Genomic DNA, 19337 nt, shown 5'->3' with positions numbered 1-19337 from the left:
GCACATCGTCATTGAACTACTTGTTTAGCGCTAACAATAAGCTGGTAATGGCGTAGGGTTACTGGACATTGACAACTGCAAGGCAGGTGTTGATTGTCGGAATGGTCCAAAGAAACTAAATTGCTCGGGGCCAAAGGGTCAAATTGATGATGCCCACGGCACGTTTTTCCCCTGCGAAACGGGGCTGTACCCAAGCCGCATTCAATCCAGTGCATCTCTTTTCCAACTACACCAGGCGTATCGCTCTTGCGTAACACCCTTACCCTCTTTCACTTTCACGAGCTTTGCCAGTCATGGCCGTTGAACCGCTGCTCGCCACCCGAGCTCAACGAGCGTTTATTGCAACCAGTAAGCTAATTAACTCTCGCTTAATTGTTCGTCTCATGGCTCATATGATCCCGTCTAGTAACTATCCGTGAGTTCAGTCTGCTGAAATATCGAATGGGCTTGACGAATGTATCTGCGATGATTAGAGGCGATTGTGGTGCTCGTAATGGTTGGACTGACCTTCCATAAGGTGAGTTCCGGATGTTAAGTGAGGCAACCGGGGACTGGATATTTCTTTTTCTGCACAGGCCGATGTTCATGTCCAACTAACTCAAGGAAGATACAAGGTGCGCCGGATTCTTTACAATATTGTATCGACGACCTTCGTCCAACATGAGATCACAGACTGTACCATGTTACCTTGCGCTCTTTGCTCTAGCAGAGTAAGCGCCGCCCTTCTAGCGATCTCGCTCCATGTCCGACTAAAACTGAATACCCAGGCTATTTGAACTCTTCATGGCATTCGATGCGCTGAGACTGCGCAACATTATCCAGCTATTTGGAATTCTCAGTGCGTGCTTCGCTCAACTACACGACACCGTACATCAACTGACCCAATTTCCGCAACGCCTTAGTCTTCCATGGTGCTCTAATTGTGTTTGCGGCCCTGCAAATACACCAAACGAAGACCGCACTCGTGACGGATCTTGGTTGCGATGTATCAACTAGCTACATCGTACGTTGAATATATACTCAACAAAACGTCTTCGAAAAGTCCCGACTGACGAGTGATGCTTCATTTTATCAGACATGCGGAGGGACGGGCACTCTTTGGAGCCAAATCAGACCATTTCTCATCGTTGCTCCATCTGTCATTGGTGCATCGTGGCTATTCATGCTATTTTGGATCAAGCAACTCTACGGCGAATTTGGGTACGTCTATTTTTTAGCACAGTATTATCCTTTAACTAATTTTTATTTATCACTTAGATGGGCCATCTTCCACGTTGTAGGCGCCAATCCCAGGATGAAAAGTGAGAAAAATCGACCACCTATTGACCAAAGGTTCAAACAAATCTAATTCTGTCTCCGCAGCAATGTATCAGTGGTATCAAATCATGATCTGTTTGTTGAAGTTCGACTTTTTCTTCTTCACCGGTGTCACAATGCAGGTAGGTAGTCAAAGGAACTCAACTGCGATTTTTTTGATGACCCGTTACGATTTAGCTGCTTATTATCGTTTTGCAACGCAATTCGGCGGAATTCGGCGTCACCGTCGCTGCTATTCCTGTGGTCCTCATTCTTCTTATTCTATGTGGCATAGCAGTTCAGCGAGAAATAAAGTCGTGCGTTCCTTCTTTTTTTTAATTTCTTTATTTTTCAAAGATATTCAATATGACACATTCGTAGGATCATGACCATCTCATTGATTATGATGTTGGCTTCATTGAGTTACTGTGAGTGGACCATTCTTCAGGTAGATATCTTTTAACTAAAGGAATGGAACTTTCCCATAGTTTGTGAGTTTTTGATAATTTATTTCTTTCCTTATGGTTTAGATGCTCAACGCCTAGTACAGTGTATAAACTTGTCCGTTTCTATCAACCAGCTTCGAGGGAGCAATATCTGACGACCAGAGCTACCCTAACCACTTTCAGTAAGTATCGACTCGTCCTGGCCATCGGTGTTTTACTTACACATATATATAGCGATCGTTGCTTTGATTTTAATGTTGTTGACTTTTGCTGTTGGAATACGGTGTTTCTCCGACTTCGATCAAGGGCTACAGTCGTCTAAAACCCATTGTGAGGATTTTTTTCTGGAGGAATTTCATGTTGATAGACTGACTTTCTGTCTGCTCAAGCTGTTCCTATTCGACCATCTAATACCAAGGTCAATTCCAGTGGAAACATGACCCAGAGCCAGTCCAACACCTCCGGAATTCCTCTGGCCCCACGAATATCCATCGAATAAACCTGCTCTTGCTCATTGAGCTCACTTCAATACCCGACTATGTATATACCAAATATCTAGACACCTGGAAAAGCTAACCAGTATCCCTTGTATATCTTTGTCGGTCGGAGGACAGGATTCGGATGGAGGATTGCCGCCTACTGTTTTCACGAACCCATCATGTTGTGATAATACCCCCATTACCTTATTTTTGTCTCCGTTTCGCTGTTTGCGAACATTTTACCATGTATAATCGTTGTTGCCAACACTCTCCCCAGTACATTCTACGTTGTTCTGCCTACACTATACAAATCGTCTTGACACACAGTCGACCGAGCTGAGTACTACTTGGAAGTCCAAAATCAAATTGCATGGACAGGCTTGCTCGCCAAGGGCTGGTTTAGTCATTTTGTTGACGTAATGACCTCGTGGTTATTGCAGGTCACTGACGACGACCGTCCATATGAGAAAAAATTATCCCACTGACAGGGAATGTCTCAGTCAGTCGTTGGTCATCGTCGGGGGATGGAAAGTAGGACAAGAGTATGATCCAGAGACTTAAAAGGCTCGTCGCTCTGCATAGCTATCTCTTGTACCCATTCTTCCTACTACTTCTTGCAATCTCCATATCGTTTTACAAACCCTTCACATTTAACTTTTACCTTCGGACCCAATCATCAAACCCATACGAACCTGCTGAAATGTCAATCTCTCGAACAGTCCTCAAGAAAGTTTTAGCTGTCGAAACACCAGAGGTCTGTTCTTTCTGACGATCGGTGAACGAAATGATATTCACGAGCTGGTATTGCGATAGGGAGCTGGTGCTTTGGTCAGGCGCAGCATCGGGTCTATGGCCCTTCGAAACCTCACGCCCTTCCTTATGTTGGACCACTTCCATGTTTCCAAGGGCGCGGTAGATACTAGTTTATTCGATTTTGCACTCAAGGTTATCTAATCTCGGTCTGACATAGGGGTTTCCTGACCATCCTCACAGAGGCCAGGCAACCGTGACGTACATGCTGGAAGGGTACGCCAACTCACTCTATCTCATCTAGCAACGTATATCTGAACGTATTTCCCCGATTTCGTTAGAGAAAGTCAGCATGAGGATTCTGCAGGCCACAAAGGAACGATCGGTCAGTGGCCTTCGATGTGTTCCTCCATATCCGTATGATTGAAATGATCTTGTTTAGCTACTGGTGGCGTACAATGGATGTGTGCCGGAAAGGGTATCATCCACGCTGAGATGCCTGTGCACGCCGAAGGTCGCCCTGATCCACGCGGTCTGCAATTATGGGTTGACCTGCCCGAGAAGGTACGTTCGAACTTGTTGCCCAAAAGGCTTATACTTTCTGACGAAAATCTTTTTAGTTCAAGATGTCGGTTCGTAATGCTTTGTCTGTATGGATGATGCATTATTTGACGTATGTATTGTGTTTGGTTTAACAGGAACCCAGTTATCAAGAGCTCTCCCCAGACAAGTAAGTTACTAATCCTTCAGACAGAAAGCAGCACAAATTTTAACTCATTTTTCAAGGATTCCTGTTGCATATCCAGAAGGAGCCGACGGACCAGTGAAAATTAAAGTCATCAGCGGGAAGAGCCACGGGGTAGAATCACCCGTGAGACCTCTTGGAGGTTGCTGGTTCTTCCATATAACCTTCAACAAGGATGGAAGCATGTTCCAGGATTTGCGTGAGTCATTAATTTTGTGCCATGCGAAACGCAATACAATTCAAACACAATCTTCCGATCATAGCCAGTGGATGGACCTCCTTTTTGTACTGTGAGTATATCTGCATTGCGTTTCAAAAACAGCTCGGTAATCTGCGTTTGTAAACCCGCAGCTTGGAAAGGAACCTTGAATGTGGGGACAGAAAAGACGGTTGTTCCTGCATTCCATACCGCTGTTCTTTCTGCAAAATCTGAGGAAAACGGCGTAGCTTTGTCTGGCGTTGAAGGAACAGAATTGGTTTTGGTACGTCATAGTTGTATGCATGGTTTACATTACGTTCTAACCATGCCTGTAGGTTTCGGGAGAGCCTTTGGATCAAAAGGTGTTCCAATATGGACCATTTGTTATGACAACCAAGGAGGAGATTCAGAAAACTTTGATCGATTGTAAGCTTCTTTGCTGCAAGAGCTATGCTCAACTCCTAATATTCCGTGTAGATCAAACTGGAAGAAACGGGTTTGAAAAGGCCCACACCTGGAAGAGCGAAATAGCTCACAAGGCTTAACGGAGGAATCATGTAAAAGTAGACGATATATAGTACAGATATAAGATCATGAAATATGTTCCATAGTGTCCCAAACCTCATCATCATCTTCGTTTGTTTCCTCTATTTCAGCCTTGGCAGATATCTGTTTGTCCCATACAACTACCGTTGGGATAGATGTAACATATACTTTTTCAAGGACTTGGCCTTTCTTTTCCTGGTGTGCCCTGGCCACAGGGGGAGGAGAAACGACACTGTGGACGCGAGCGTATCTGTCCAATGACGTTGACACCACTACATCTGGAGTCTGTGCAATTGACGAAATGGCGCCCGATATTCCTGGATTCACAAGTCAGGGAAAGATAATATAAAAGACATAAGTTCGAACCTTTGTAAGTGTAAAGAATTCCTCCAGTACGGAGATCTACTGAGGACAGGTTGGAACCATTGTCGCTCATAAATAATTCACTACAAAAGGTAATTTAGAGGCTTTGCAATGTTGAATTTTCGCCCAATGGCATACTTTTCTGAGAATCCCTTCTCCAACGTTTTCACACCGTTGACTTTTGCAATACCAGTCCAGATAGAAACGGGTCGACGCGCAGCTCTCGTATCATATCGTCGAACATCGCCAAACTGCGTACCAGTTACAATATGATGACCGTTTGTTGAGGAGGATAGGTATGTCAAGGCTGTAATTCGAATGGGTTGACGAAGGCTGAGACTGTCGTTCGGTACCTAGTGAACAAAATAAGCAATGAATTTATGTATTAGAAATCAATTCTGCGAATTACTTACGTTTCGAGCTCTCCAAATCTCTGACGGAAAAAAATCATCGTTACGTTTCCGCTTTTTTGTACCGTCGACAGGTTTGGCAGGTACAGGTTGTGTTGAAAGTGCGAGCTCGGTATTCCAAACGGAGAGATCAACTTCGTCGCCTCCATATGCAAACGTTGTGCCATCTGCAGATAACCTCCAATCACGCAATCGACTAGGTAAAATTCCAGTCTGTGGTTGCGAGTTTTCTATCGCTTCCCCGTCCAACGAAAAAGGTGTTCTTCGCAGCATTCCATTAGAAGTGCAAGTGTATACTGAGCTGTAGATGGAAATTAAACGGGGGAATCCAATGCGCGTAGGACATGTACACACCTGTCCAATATAGACATTCCCACAAATTTATTGGCAACGATTCGGGGTTCCTTCCATTCGAGGAGCGTCTCAAGGCTATCATCGTCCTTTAGACTGGATGCAAAACAAGTTCCATCGGAAAAGGCTGCTGCAAGCTTTGCTTGTGACACTTGGTTTAGCACACAATTCTGAAGATGAAAGTACAGTCGAGGCTTACCACAGTGGATTTTGCATACCCTTCACCTTGGGACGAAGTTGCAAGTTTTTGGACACCGATGCTAGGTCCAGCGACCACTGCGGGTTGATAGAGCTTTGAAATAGTACATTTAGATTCTTCAGTGGATTCGGGATTATAGCAAAGGATTTTTATGTTTCCGATTTCATCTCCTAACAGAAATCTTGACATTGTGGAAAGTAGAGAACACCACTGAAGCTTGAGTGGAAGTGGAGGAAAAACCTCCCTTCAGTCATTATCTTCCTTTTTCGGAAGATTGTGTCTTTGTCAGCAGCCATCAATTTAAGGGTCCATCCATTCTGGTGGTAGTACTAACTCGAATGAAAGGTGCGGAAATTATAGGGAAGTTCAAAGTCTATCATAACGTCAAGATTATCGTCACCTATCTTAAGTATTCGATCGGATTAGAATAAAAATTTCTGTGTATCGCCGTGATTTTGGGGGTGGAAAGGCGCACTACAAAACATCTACGGTAGAAAGGCACTGCCTAAGTGGAAATACATGATATATGCTGGTTTAAATGCAAGAAATTGTACAGTGGGAAGTGATGGAGGATGTGGGTATAGGGCATGGTAATCTCAAATCATCGGTCGCCGACGACAAAGGGTTTTGCTTCTCCTTTCGCTAAGCCCTCGAGCTCCCTATTCCTCCGGTTACACTCAGCACACACCGTTGGGCTGAGTCGTATCGGATTGCGTGCTGGTGCAGACATCATTCGAATACATGCGGAAGAGAAACACCCTGTCAAACCGGCAAGATTAGAAGATAGAACCAACGGGCTCAATTGGTGTTACGAACAGGGTGCATGTCTTTCACTGAAAATGCAATTGACACGATAGCAGTCTTGTTTTCGGGTAGCCATAGCGTAAAAGTGACCACAGTGAGAATGGTATCTTCCGTCGAGTACCTATTGAAAGAAGCGCAAGAGTCAGGAGGTGAAAGACATTTCAAAGCAGAGACGGACGTTATGGCACATTGCGAGATAGGTGGGTGAGATTGGACGGGAGGAGCAGAAGGGTAGAAGTGATCGTCAGCGTCATGGTTAGTAGCTCGAATTTAAACGCAAGGAAGGCAAATAAAACCTGCATGATGCCTCGTTCTGGAAGTTGGGCACACATACTGTCGTGAGGCATTCGGAATCTCCCGATCTGGAGCGGAAGCCCCATTCTTGGTATCAAGCTTTCCTTGAAACTCGGTCCCTAGAATTTAGTCTATTTCTGCCTTTGCTTGTACACTTGCGGAGAGCGAGAAGTTGGAGACTTTCATCACTGGAAGGGGAGCTAGCCCTGGCCTATTCCACCTGAAAACATAATAATCAGCGTGCGTTGGATTCTTTAATTCTGTTGCCTGTGATCGTGCTCGGTGAATAGGCTTTTGGGCCGAGAATCTGGCGCTTTCAAGATCCTCCCAAGCGACTTTTATAAAGATTGAAAGTAGCTTTCGTTTGGGACATTTAAGCATTTGCCTAACCATGCGATAAAGATGCGGAGAAAAGAGGCTGTCATTTGACCTATTAACAGAACGTAGTTTATGATCTGGGGCGGAACCTGCGACTTCATACATCCCGGAGCTTGAAGATGACGGGCCAGGGTTATAAGCGCAGTCAACACCTGCTTAATGACCACAGTCGTTTGAACGGCATGGGTACAAAATTCTATGCCCCACGCTTCCGGATTTTATTTACCAGCTGAACCTTTTGTCGCACCTAGTATATGGTCAAGAATACGAGAATTCAAGGTGCGAAAAAGAATACAGTGAGGAAATACGGACCTCGTTGGCAAACCAATTATGCCACCTCTGGCTCTTCAACCTCCGGCGCTTGACACCCTTTTTCTCATGTCTCTCACCCATTCGTAGTTCTTGTCGGACATTGTTGCGTATCAAGATTTGGTCTAACCTTCTGAAGGTCGCGGAAAGATTTTTGCCAGTTGCAGGAACACTTCGACCTGTTTAATCACCCGATATTAATTCGTGGGGCGGAAGACGCGGATGAATGAGGAATCGTTACCTGTATATTCGTCATGAGGAGGACTGTTTAAAGCATGGAGCGCGTCTTTTGCCCGTTCTTTCCATCTACCCTCCGGCGTCGAGCCCTTTGTGTTGGTGGTTGTTTCTACCAACACACCAGCGGCAGGGTGCGAAGGAGACGTTATGAAGCGCGCATTGTTATCTGAGGAAAATTTGAGAGTGTTGGGACACGGTCTGAAAAGCGTCTTCGTCGTTTGTACGAGTCGCAGAGAAGAATATGGGAGGCGCTGAAGCAATCTTTGCATTGCTCAGATACCTTGAAGGCGATATGGCTTAACTAGAAGAGCCAATTTCGAACTCCCGACGACGAAAGCTCGATCACATGATCCGGGTACTTACTGGAGAAAAGTGCAATAAGCGGCAACTACTGGATAAGATAATGAATCTTGGTTTTCTTCCGACCTTACATGACCGTCAAAAATGTCTGACGCCCTCCTCGAGGAATTCGAAGTGTGTCTCAGTTAGCTTTTGCAGAACAGTCACTCATAATTTTGCAGGTTCTAGAAGCAATCTACCCCACCGAGCTCCAGAGTCTGTATCCTCTTCAAGATCCAGCTTGACAAACAGCTGAAGCTCTTGTATATGAAGGAATATCCGAACGTGACGTAGAAATCGAAGCGGAGGCTGATGATATCCCGGACGGTGCTGATAATGGCAAGTTATGAATAATCGAGATACAAGCACCTCGATTAATCTATGAGTTCTCGTTCCGCGCAGTTCAAGTAACACTGTGTGTTCATTACACCGATACCTATCCCGATGAATTGCCCGAACTATCTTTAAAACATGAAGATCCAAAAATCGACGACAACGACGTCGACAAGCTGTTGGCGGATTTGAAAAAAGTAGTAAGTCATATCCTGCGCCCTTTCTTGTTTGGTGAGGTGCACTTTATTAAGATTGTTAGGGAGAGGATAATTTGGGGATGGCGATGACCTTTACTCTGGTATCCCAACTTCGAGAACAGCTATCAGAACTCGTTCGTTTCAAGATCGAAGAAGAGAATAAACGAGAGCGAGAGAAAGAGCGATTACTCCTTGAGGTACGTCACTTTGCAGTCATCATAATCCTTATGACCCATGATTAAGATAAAATTTAGGAAGAAGAAAAGCGTACTCGAGGTACGCCGGTGACGATAGAGTCCTTCAAAGCCTGGAAGGCGGCTTTCGACAAAGAAATCGCTCTTAAAAAGGCTCAAGAAGAGGAAGAGAGGCTCAAGAATCTTACACCTAAAGAACGTGAAGAGTGGAAAAGAGCCAGCACAAGATTGTCAGGTAAGATCATTGGTATTACGTCCTCTTTATCCAAGGTACTATAAACAACCTAGGTCGCCAACTCTTTGAACGCAACAAAATTGTGGAGGATGAAACCCTTGTGGAGGAGGGGGCGGTTTCCGTGGATGTCAGTCAATATGAGAGGACCAAGGATGAAGACGAGGAGCAAGATGAGGCGCTTACGTTCAGTGATAGTGATTGATGACAATATAAAAGGCTTATGAGTTTGGTGCTTTGAATGGAAGATGATGTTGGAACATATCTGGTCACAGTTTTGATTGTTTTTGGCTTTCTGAGATTTAATACTAATGACAACATCTATGTAATTAATTTGACGTATGTGGCACTGGTGATCCAGCTACACTGTCCCAGTGATTAGTTTTGATTACAACCTCATCATCCATAGAGCAATCCCATAGCCATCCCCATGAAAACAATAAAGTGTATGTAGTTAATTAGTACACACGCTTGAAAGGAGGAACGGGCTTGCACTCGGCTTCATCGAGGGTGTTGGCAATGACATTGCGGTACTTGAGCTCAACATCTGGGCTGTTAGGGTCGCGTTGGAAAGAAAGAGTGTGCTTCATCCAGTTTTCGTCATCACGCTGCGCAAGATAATTAGGTGAGTTCATGAGATAACGATGTGTTAACGTGAATGGCTTACGTCAGGGTAGTCCTCACGGGCGTGAGCACCACGAGATTCCTTACGGGCAGCGGCAGAGGTGATGGTCTGGATGGCACACTGGAGAATGTTGCGGAGCTCAAGAGTCTCGACGAGATCACTAACGAGTGCTCGAGTCAGATGCTATAACTTATTTCAATAAGTTCACGTACGAGTTCCAAATCATGCTCCTGTCCTTGATACCAACATTGTCGTAGCTCTTGTAGATAGCGCGCATCTTCTCAACACCTTCATCAAGGGATTGCTGAGTTCTAGAGAGTGCATAAGAAATTTATTACTCTCATGTAGAAGACGAAGCATTATACCTAAAGACAGCAGCATCAGACTGCATGGCCTTTTGCATGGCGAGGCGGATCTTAGCAGTGGGTTCAGAACCGTTGGCGTTTCTGTGTTGCAATTGGTCAATATATTGCTCTTGAAATATGTATGTTGGAAAAATATTAACCTGATCTTGTCCAAGAATTCGACGCTCTGGAGACCGGCCTCCTCGGGAATGGACTTGTGAGGAAGTCCAGGAGTCAAAGTATCGCGAATGTGGTGAGCAACAGCACGACCGAAGACGACGATATCCAAAAGAGAGTTTGCACCGAGACGGTTGGCACCATGGACGGACACGCAGGCGGCTTCACCAGCAGCGTAGAGACCGGGAACAACTTTATCGTTTCCTTGTTCGTCGATGGTGATAACTTCACCAGTAAACTTGGTAGGAATACCACCCACTGTATTATGAATGAGAATCAAGTTTGCATGGTGTGTTATGAAAAGACGTACTGTTGTAGTGGACAGTGGGCAAGACGGGGATGGGCTCTTTTGTGACATCAACACCAGAGAAGATAGCAGCTGTCTCTGAGATACCAGGGAGACGCTCGTGGAGGACTTCAGGAGGCAGATGGCTTAACTGGAGGTAGATGTGATCCTTCTCAGGACCAACACCACGGCCCTCACGAATTTCAATGGTCATCGAACGGGAGACTACATCTCGAGAAGCAAGATCCTTGGCAGTGGGAGCATAACGCTCCATGAAGCGTTCACCCTCAGAATTGAGCAAATAGCCTCCCTCTCCACGAGAACCCTCAGTGATGAGGCATCCAGCACCATAAATACCGGTAGGGTGGAACTGGACGAACTCCAGATCTTGAAGAGGCAGACCAGCACGTACGACCATGGCGTTGCCATCCCCGGAGCAAGTATGAGCACTTGTGCAACTGAAGTAGGCTCGTCCATAACCACCAGTGGCAAGAACGGTCTTGTGAGCACGGAAACGGTGAAGGGTACCATCTTCCATGTTGAGGGCGATTACACCAACACACTCTCCGTCCTCCATGATCAAATCAAGGGCAAAGTATTCGATGAAAAAGTTGGTGTTGTGTCGGAGAGATTGACCATATAAAGTGTGGAGAATGGCGTGACCGGTACGATCAGCAGCAGCAGCACAACGATAGGCTTGACCTCCTTTGCCATACTTAAGAGACTGACCACCGAAAGCACGTTGGTAAATCTTGCCCTCCTTTGTGCGCGAGAATGGAACACCGTAGTGTTCAAGCTTAACAAAACATCAGGATTTGCTCATGTATGGTGAAGATATGTTTACCTCAATAACTGTATTCGGGGCCTCCCTGCACATATAGTGGATGGCATCTTGGTCACCGAGCCAATCGGACCCCTTGACCTATTAAAGTGGTCGACGAACGAACTTCAGATGAAGCAGAGGAAAGTACATACAGTATCATACATGTGCCAACGCCAATCATCCTCGGTCATGTTCTGATTTAGGAGTTTGCTTTAGCGAACTTTCGGCAAAAAAATATGGTAGATCACTCACTCCTAGAGCAGCATTGATACCACCTTGAGCGGCAACAGTATGACTTCTAGTTGGGAAGAGTTTGGTAATGCAAGCGGTTTTGAAACCCGCCTCAGCGAGACCAAAAGCAGCACGAAGACCGGCACCACCGGCGCCTCTGGGATTCGGGATAAGAAGAGAGAAACCGGACGGGGACTAGAAGGAAAAGACTGACACTACGACTGCGTCGAATTCGTGTTCGATGAGAGGGTACTTCCCGGAAGCCCAAGACTGAGATTCCGGTCAGAAACGCGGGGAAAGCTGGAGATTGCTAGATGGTTACCTTGACCTCCTCCGCCTTTACAGGATTGGTAGCTACGACCTTTGCGACAGACGAGGAAGCATGGAAGGAGCGTGTAGAGCGAGCAACAGCCCTAGGAAGGGCCTTTGAGAACATGGTGGTACAGAAGGAGGATTTGGTCTGTTCTTAGAGCGCGTGAGTGATTTCCTCCTCCGATCGCCAACGAAAACCGCGAGCCCGCCCGGCCAATCATGTCCTCGTGATTTATTCTCCGGCTTCCCGTTCACAATATCCGGTCTTTCCTTATTCTACATACTATGTACTATACAGAAACATATTCACTACTACAATTCACCGTATCGCCCCTAGAGGATCCTGGTACCCCTCTGTCTTGGCCGGCGTTAGATCGCGCGACTTCTGGTTCTCTCGTCTCAGGCTTGTCGATGTCGGAGGTGGTCGCCGTGGCATCACCGCTGCAGGCACCGCAGGTATGCTGGCTGAGAAACTCGACCGCGTGTAGTTCCAGGGTGCTCTCTGTCCAACCTCCTTTATTGGTGGCGTAGGCTGAGTTTGACTTTCTGGAGATCGTGGTCTAGCTCGATAAGCATTCGAATGGCCCAAATGCGAATCGATTACAGGCACTCGAGCTGGCGGAGAAACGATCGCGGCTGCACTTGCTGCCTGCAGTTCTTCATTTGCTTTCTGCGTTTTTACCCTTCTCCTCTCTTTTTCTTCCCCGCCGATTAATCTGTCGTCGTCTAATGACATATCATTCGTCATAAGTGCATCCCGCACATAGGAAAGAGACTCCAGTGCTTCCTGTTTCTGTTTCTTGACTCGTTCTGGCTCTTGTGCATCAGATTCGTCTTGAAGAAGAGCATCGACAATCCAAGCCAAAGACTCTCCCAGAATTTTATCCCTCGCCTGAATTTGGCTGATATCTCGCTCCATCTCAAAGCGTGTCCGGGGTTCCCAGGGCGGTCTCTCCTCCACAGGGCGTTCGTCTACCAAAGGAAATGCAGACAGTTGTTGGTTTGGGGTCCTTACACCAAGCGATGCAGCTAATTCGGGTATGTTACGCTATAAAATAATATATATTCAGCCGTAATAAAACATCGTGTTGCGCACTGGCATACCCTTATTTCTGTGACTGCGTTCATGAAGGTTTTATTAATGCCCAAACTCTCACCCCTTTCGACAAGACCACGAGTAAACATTTCTGATATACCCACTGCCCCAGTGGACGTCTGCCTCGAGTGATTCCGAGTGGTGTTTCCCTCTAGAGATGCCGACCCTGACGAAATAGTTGCAGGCGGCGGGCGGGCGTTCTTGGGTCGTCTAGGTGGAATATCAGGGATCGCAGGGACCTCGATTGGTATATTCAACAACGCCTTGTTCTCCATTACTATGGATGACCCAGTGGAAGGATTAGGGGACATTTGCAAAGCCAGCGCTTGTCGGAGAAGAAGAATGGCATGGTGAGGAGCACCTGAAACCTTGTCAGAAGATGAAGGAGTTGGATAACGCAACAACGTCGTTAACTGTCCAGAATAATCGCCAGGAATCACTGTTGCAAGTGTGAAATAAGCAGTATTAAATGCCAATGTATAAACTTACAGTCATTGCGGATTCTGATAAGCATTGCGACGCACACCCATTGCGCTAATTCCAGTGTTGCGTCGCAGGCAAAAAGGCAATCCCATAGTGTTAATGCATCGGCCATACTAAACTCACGGGTAAAGAGAAGTCTCAACCAGCGGCTGTTTAGCGATGTTCAACCACTAGATCGTAACATCCTAGAAATTATTCTACTCACATTCCATATATTTGTGGTTCAATCCCAGCCTTTTGCATACTTTGCCATAGAACAGGATCGCATGCTTGAAGAAGAGTCGATTGTATATGGTTACAAGCCTGAACAATGGGCGCAACGTATGGTCTGATCCCGTTCTGGCCATTAGGGATGATAACATGGTTGGGGAAAGGTGTGAGAGGGTTCCGCGCTGATCCTTCTGAATCGTTCGGTTCTCGCCATTCGTACCACTGGGAAACTCCTTTCATTACCGAGTTAAAGAGCGCCCAAGAGTCTGCAGCAATATAATGCGCAGAACATAAATCCATCAGATCTTTATAGTTCCTGTCCTGTATTTCATCATCGACAATGCCATCAAAATGAACGGCATAATACAAAGGCGCTAGTAGTTCATGCATTCCTACAAAATTCAGTTTAATACCAAATAGCCTCACTCAGTCGAAGACATGACGCTTACCCTGGCGATATCCTATGGAAGGGTTCATGACTGAGTACAAGAACAGTATGTTAGTGAGCTCTCCTTGAACGTCAACTTCTCGGAAAAATGGGATGTCCGGAAAGCTTCATAACTGCGTTCAGAGATCATCCTTAAAGCAGAAATACACTCCTTACTTACGTCCGCTCAACATCTTGACTGATTACCTTCCGCAGCTCAACGCCTGCAAACCACTCGTTCCAGGGGTTCTGGGGAAATTGTTCCGTATTATCGCAAAACAAAGAAAGAGAGACGGCGCACTTCATTATGTAGACTTAAAGGATTGACCAAGTCGAGACTTCTAGAACTTCCAGCGCTTGGTTTGGCATTATGTACGTTGTCTCCTTTGGAATGTAATTGAACAGCATCCGGTGCTCGAGATTTCTCTTCGAGTAAAGTAGAATACGCCTTGCGCGATTCCCGTAAAGAAGCCAATAGATTGGATGAACGCGGTGTTTGAGATGCTTGCAAAGGTTCTTCCTTAGCTAAAAACAACTATGAAAGATAGAATAATCAGCTTGTGTGAGCAGAGAACATTCACTCAAACATCGATAAAGACCTTCCATGCCAGGCTCCTCCCAGCGACAGTGATAGAACTTGTCGGTCCAGGGTACAGTTTCTCTGCTATAGTGGCATCCTTGCACTTAGAAAGAGTAGTTCCAGAAGAAAAGAGGTGATCGTATAATTTCCTGAAGCTTCTGTATTACCACGCTTATGACCTTACGGTAAAAAATTGAAGTAAACTGACTGAAGTAACTCCAGACGCGGTTGTCCATTCTCCATCTCTTAAATATATTGATTCAAAACATGTAAGGTAAATGTCCGATTTGAGCTTGGTGACTGGGGGAAACTCTCTGAGTGTTGTTGTGCAGGAGGAGAAGGTTACTAAATAGCTATGATCTAATTATGATCGCTTAAAGGAGCTGTAAACCGAGAACTTGTTTGGTTAAATTGCCTCATACAAACACCATCGTCGGAACGTTCAACTTCTTCGAAACTTGATATATTTTACTACATAATTACATTGAACCCAAAGGCGCAAAAATGGCGATAAAAAGCGCTCTAACGATTTCTAAAGCAGCATACAAATACTGATATATCTGTACTCAGATCCAATTCATGTACTCAGATGAAGTAGCTCGAAATGAGTGGAGTGGACAATGAATATAGGGGGGAAAAAGTCAAGGGATACTTTGGCAACAACCACGACCGTTACGGCATATATGTGGCGCAAGGCGAAAGACAGAACCCAATCTTTGACCCTAATTCTGGTATCACTGAGTTTGCATTGAATCTAAACAGCCGAAGACACCGAGAAGAGATGAGTGCAGCAGATAACCAGATGATAGTCATTGCCCTCCGAGTCGCGTAGAATCAAAAACATTGTGAGAAAGGGCCGCTGTTGTCTTGAATTGAGTTGGATGATTCCAGAAGTGGTCAATAGACGTAGCCAATAGACACCCTATGTGAATCAGCTTGAGTTACGTTGTGCCATCAAACACCATATCAGAGGTACAAGCGCTGGGCAGCTCCCTGCATAGTTTCCACTGGACAGTAAGGGCATTTTGAACGTCTATGAATCACTTTAGAAAGCGCAAAAACATGTTAGGTAAAGACTCACCCTCCGGATTTGTTTAGTTTCTGCAGACTGTCCTTTGAAATTACATGCCCACAGGTCATCATCATAGGCGGATTGGCTTCCGTGGATTGCTCTTTTGAAACCAGACAAGCGAATATTGAATGATAGCGATTGTCAGAAGCAAGGGGAATTTCAATCTGTGAATAATTGTACTGAGCAGCTTTCTTAGAGAATAATATTGAGACATACTGGCAATTCCTCCATTTGATTCCAGTCGTTCTTCCTATCACCCATGACCTTCCGACCTTTCTCAATCCGTGCCAATGCACCTCCCCCACCAATATCGCCTACGACTCTGAGCGGAACTTGTCGACTCATACCAAGGCTGGCACAATATTCTTTGGCAAACAAAGGTTCGAGGTCAAAGTGAATTGTAGGATCAGCAAGATCCCTATACGTCGAATTTTGAAGGACATGCAAAGGTAAAAAGGCGGTGCATGCCATCAGGCGCCGAAATTCTGTTTCGTGGTCATTGTAGAAAGGGCGGAAGTTATCCCGTGCATACTGGACTGCTGCAATAGGATCTGGAGGGTGAGTTGATAAGAGAAGTCTGATATACTGCGAGCGATGCAAATAGAATTCCAAGGGAGAGTTACGAGAGCGAAGAAATGATTGATTTTTCTTGGCCCATCTAGGGAGTGGACGCTCCCAGTTATTATAAAATTTATTGTAGTAGGTAGATAGAACAAACCTTAAAGCTGGTCCTATATCATGGCCCCTAAGATGCCTAAGAATCTGGTGCAGCTCGACGAACTGATTTCGTAAGTCTTTCGATATGTCGATTTCAGATTCCTACAAAGTAATGGGTACGAATATGAAAGAGTGACTATATATATATATATATTAAAAGTACCTGGAGGAAGGTCTCTGCGACGTCGAACTGACCAGTTCTGAGAAGGTGTAAAGCAATCGTTCTTTCAATGGCCATAACAGAAGCCGAGGAGGCAAACAAATCGGAATATGTGGGCAGCGTTGCCGTGAATTTCTAGAGCAAGGAATAAATCATGGAATTGGTTTGCTCAATGTTGCCCGTACCTTGTCCAAAGCTTTCCCGAGGCGAGATAAGACTGAGTAAATATCCTTCTGTCTGTCATCAACCTCTTTCTTCTTCGCCTCGACAAGCTGAGCTAGACGTCTCAAATCTTCTTCGGAGCATGTTCCTTTCAGAAATCCTTCTCGTGCTTCTTTGAGCGATTGAAGTAGAGTGTCTAGGGATTGAATTATCGAAATTCCTTTGCCGTTCACTGTCGTCAACTTCTCCAATTTGGTCAGTTCTTTCAACAGTCCATCCATAACGATATGTTCAGGTTTCCGCAAACTAGAGATACCTGGGAGAAGACAGAATATTATAGAACAAGTGGCTTCCGGAGGCCAAGGTGAGTTAGCGTATCAAAGGAAACAATGAAATCAGTTGGAAAGCGTGTACGCGTCCGAGTCTCCTTCCAAGTGTTACGGATTCGGAGTGCATTGCCGGGGAAACCCCTTGTCAAAGTGAACGGCAGGGTCGGTATCAATGGCCGGTCCTCCGGCCGGCTTGAAACCAAATGTAGTAGTTGCCTAAAGTGGAGTATGTTGTCTACTTGTATTTTTAGGGTTCCTCTTGTTCTTACGCTACAACCTTGTTTTTCTGTATCGATGGTATTAAGCGTGACTGTGCGCCTTACAAGATATCCTATATATTAATTGAACCTATCAATGGCAACAATGACCAGCTCATTCCACTACCATTCCTTCCACTCTGTACTTCGCTACTCCATTCAAAACTTATAACACGTCCACAAAACACATATGGGCCGGACCGCACAAGATTTTGAGACGCATGGGGTACAGAGTATGCGCAAATACCTAAGAAGCTTCACTCTTCCCGACCCTCCGACATGTGCCCATTACGATTTGATCAATCTTCCACCAGTAACCACCAAAAGTAAATCTCACCAAAACCAAGCGCTACGGGTGCAGCCTGAGGACTACCGGACATTGGAGTGCATTCGTTTTATCTTTCAAAGCAAGGAGAATATACTTTCTTGTAGGCAACTGCTTCTTGTTGTTCTCCGCGCTACTGACATCCACCATAACGATTTTACATGCAGGGCTAAATGAAAACATCCCCGGTAAACTACCGAAATCGAAACTAGAAGAGACAAAGAAGAAGATAGAGAATATCCGTTACATACTGCCAGACAAATTATCCGAACGATTCTTTTCGCAGAGGATGAGCGATATCTCTCAGTGAGGATATTATTCACATTCATGTCGGGAAAAATTTTTAAACAGTCACAATGCGATTGATTAGGATGGAATCATGGTTAGCGCTTCCGCTGATCACTTTATGTCGGGTTATACATTTCAGCCTACCTGATTCTATTGATTGGGAACTCTGCGAAGGCGACACAAGGAGCCCGTTATTTCGATATCAAGTTTGGAAGAAGGGACCTTTTAATAAACCGAGGATTTATATCCCGAATACACCATCCCCAATTGTCATAGCGTACCAGACGCCCTATGTGCTCAGCCCAGGCGATTTTGAAGAGTTTGTCAATTGCAAATCGGTAAGTCTCCAACTGCTTACATCCTATGGCAGCGGGACAAGGTTATTAAAGCCTTGTAGTTTCCTAGCTTCATGAAAGGCCCTAGGCCCAATGCTCCCTTTTCTGGCAAGTTTAAATTATGGGCGACGGTCAGTCATGAAAGTGATGATCATATTACTCAATGCTTACTTTCAGCATACATTTAGCTATGGGATGCGTGTCGGGTTGAAGATGCCATGTGGTTCTTCTTAACGACCTACACTCATTGGGCAGTAGGACAGTTTACTGAAGGTAAGCAATCCGTATATATCTCGAGTTGAACTGGATTAAATATTTGCCACAGGTGGAGGCGTAGCATTTATTTCGTCCGTTTTTCATTACAAAAACCGATCGCCAACACTGCTCGAATGGCTGACATACTGGATGGCAACTGCAATGAAAGCACCGGACACAAAAGTGCTGCCTAGGGTGGGTTATTAAATGCATGCTGTTCATCACACCCTGAGTGATCATCACCTTGAATGTTCACTGAAAACATATAGGTTTATGAACCCATCACCGAAAGTCTGGCTTTTGAAATAGATTCAGATAAGCCATTTTCCGCTGGGAGAGCAAGATCCGAATCATACTGGCCTGGGAGAGACGATGGTTCGTAGTGTGTTTGACTCCATAGAAAACTCACCGAATGGTTTTTATTTTGACAGAACCAGGAACGCAAGCAATTACATCAGATTACATTATTGAACAATGGGAAGAGGAAGTCGCCATAACAGAAGGTGGAAACTCACTTGGACTCCCTGCCAAAAACAACATAGACATGAAAAGGCCAGATATTGTCGAGTGGATGTCTTCTTGTATGAACCCAAAGTATCGAAAGCTCGACCAAGATGATTTGGATTGCCCTGTTGACCTCGATGCGGAATGGGCCGAACATGAGATGTTTGTGCCAGGAGCCCCTCGTGGTGAATGGATGATATCGACATGATATATACAACTGAACTGAACGTGTAATGGA

The 19337-nt window shown here is 45.3% G+C and overlaps 9 protein-coding genes across 9 annotated transcripts; 4 read left to right on the top strand and 5 right to left on the bottom strand.

The window, feature by feature from the left end:
- Positions 1–293: 293 nt before the first annotated feature.
- On the top strand, positions 294–2241 carry JR316_0003799 (UPF0658 Golgi apparatus membrane protein C23H3.04; the record flags this gene model as incomplete). The annotated part of the gene is made up of 15 exons (XM_047889569.1): positions 294–348; positions 407–415; positions 474–517; positions 576–614; positions 673–710; positions 768–838; positions 903–1003; positions 1076–1200; positions 1258–1301; positions 1363–1439; positions 1495–1613; positions 1678–1724; positions 1847–1924; positions 1977–2072; positions 2132–2241. 15 exons carry the CDS (start codon positions 294–296, stop codon positions 2239–2241), a joined length of 1053 nt encoding a protein of 350 aa, XP_047751943.1.
- A 680-nt stretch (positions 2242–2921) lies between these two features.
- Positions 2922–4460, top strand: JR316_0003798 (Pirin-like protein; the record flags this gene model as incomplete). Its single annotated transcript, XM_047889568.1, has 12 exons — positions 2922–2975; positions 3035–3133; positions 3192–3247; positions 3313–3356; positions 3414–3535; positions 3592–3603; positions 3670–3701; positions 3758–3915; positions 3980–4006; positions 4068–4198; positions 4251–4341; positions 4393–4460. The coding sequence occupies 12 exons, from the start codon at positions 2922–2924 to the stop codon at positions 4458–4460; spliced, it is 894 nt and encodes a 297-aa protein (XP_047751942.1).
- Positions 4461–4506: 46 nt separating this feature from the next.
- JR316_0003797 (Ribosome biogenesis protein nsa1) lies at positions 4507–5973 on the bottom strand (the record flags this gene model as incomplete). Its single annotated transcript, XM_047889567.1, has 6 exons — positions 4507–4778; positions 4828–4907; positions 4963–5177; positions 5238–5535; positions 5589–5755; positions 5785–5973. 6 exons carry the CDS (start codon positions 5971–5973, stop codon positions 4507–4509), a joined length of 1221 nt encoding a protein of 406 aa, XP_047751941.1.
- Positions 5974–7456: 1483 nt separating this feature from the next.
- JR316_0003796 (uncharacterized protein) lies at positions 7457–8075 on the bottom strand (the record flags this gene model as incomplete). Its single annotated transcript, XM_047889566.1, has 3 exons — positions 7457–7507; positions 7573–7748; positions 7811–8075. 3 exons carry the CDS (start codon positions 8073–8075, stop codon positions 7457–7459), a joined length of 492 nt encoding a protein of 163 aa, XP_047751940.1.
- A 175-nt stretch (positions 8076–8250) lies between these two features.
- JR316_0003795 (RWD domain-containing protein 1) lies at positions 8251–9306 on the top strand (the record flags this gene model as incomplete). The annotated part of the gene is made up of 7 exons (XM_047889565.1): positions 8251–8280; positions 8328–8361; positions 8419–8484; positions 8548–8678; positions 8738–8872; positions 8930–9104; positions 9158–9306. 7 exons carry the CDS (start codon positions 8251–8253, stop codon positions 9304–9306), a joined length of 720 nt encoding a protein of 239 aa, XP_047751939.1.
- Positions 9307–9559: 253 nt separating this feature from the next.
- On the bottom strand, positions 9560–12023 carry JR316_0003794 (succinate dehydrogenase flavoprotein subunit; the record flags this gene model as incomplete). Its single annotated transcript, XM_047889564.1, has 11 exons — positions 9560–9709; positions 9769–9886; positions 9939–10037; positions 10092–10172; positions 10232–10505; positions 10558–11329; positions 11378–11455; positions 11509–11550; positions 11609–11744; positions 11802–11857; positions 11910–12023. The coding sequence occupies 11 exons, from the start codon at positions 12021–12023 to the stop codon at positions 9560–9562; spliced, it is 1920 nt and encodes a 639-aa protein (XP_047751938.1).
- A 195-nt stretch (positions 12024–12218) lies between these two features.
- Positions 12219–14938, bottom strand: JR316_0003793 (TBC1 domain family member 5; the record flags this gene model as incomplete). Its single annotated transcript, XM_047889563.1, has 9 exons — positions 12219–12947; positions 13004–13434; positions 13485–13591; positions 13684–14080; positions 14138–14241; positions 14297–14364; positions 14417–14650; positions 14715–14844; positions 14904–14938. 9 exons carry the CDS (start codon positions 14936–14938, stop codon positions 12219–12221), a joined length of 2235 nt encoding a protein of 744 aa, XP_047751937.1.
- A 723-nt stretch (positions 14939–15661) lies between these two features.
- Positions 15662–17087, bottom strand: JR316_0003792 (E3 ubiquitin-protein ligase RMND5A; the record flags this gene model as incomplete). Its single annotated transcript, XM_047889562.1, has 6 exons — positions 15662–15728; positions 15777–15931; positions 15984–16425; positions 16486–16586; positions 16648–16779; positions 16830–17087. The coding sequence occupies 6 exons, from the start codon at positions 17085–17087 to the stop codon at positions 15662–15664; spliced, it is 1155 nt and encodes a 384-aa protein (XP_047751936.1).
- A 495-nt stretch (positions 17088–17582) lies between these two features.
- Positions 17583–19307, top strand: JR316_0003791 (uncharacterized protein; the record flags this gene model as incomplete). Its single annotated transcript, XM_047889561.1, has 8 exons — positions 17583–17820; positions 17885–18023; positions 18145–18343; positions 18403–18471; positions 18529–18613; positions 18666–18790; positions 18865–18970; positions 19027–19307. The coding sequence occupies 8 exons, from the start codon at positions 17583–17585 to the stop codon at positions 19305–19307; spliced, it is 1242 nt and encodes a 413-aa protein (XP_047751935.1).
- Positions 19308–19337: the final 30 nt, after the last annotated feature.

The sequence above is a fragment of the Psilocybe cubensis genome, chromosome 3 (genome assembly GCF_017499595.1).
Source record: "Psilocybe cubensis strain MGC-MH-2018 chromosome 3, whole genome shotgun sequence".
NCBI classification, from domain to species: Eukaryota; Fungi; Basidiomycota; class Agaricomycetes; order Agaricales; family Agrocybaceae; genus Psilocybe; species Psilocybe cubensis.
This window is presented reverse-complemented; position numbering and strand designations above follow the sequence as displayed.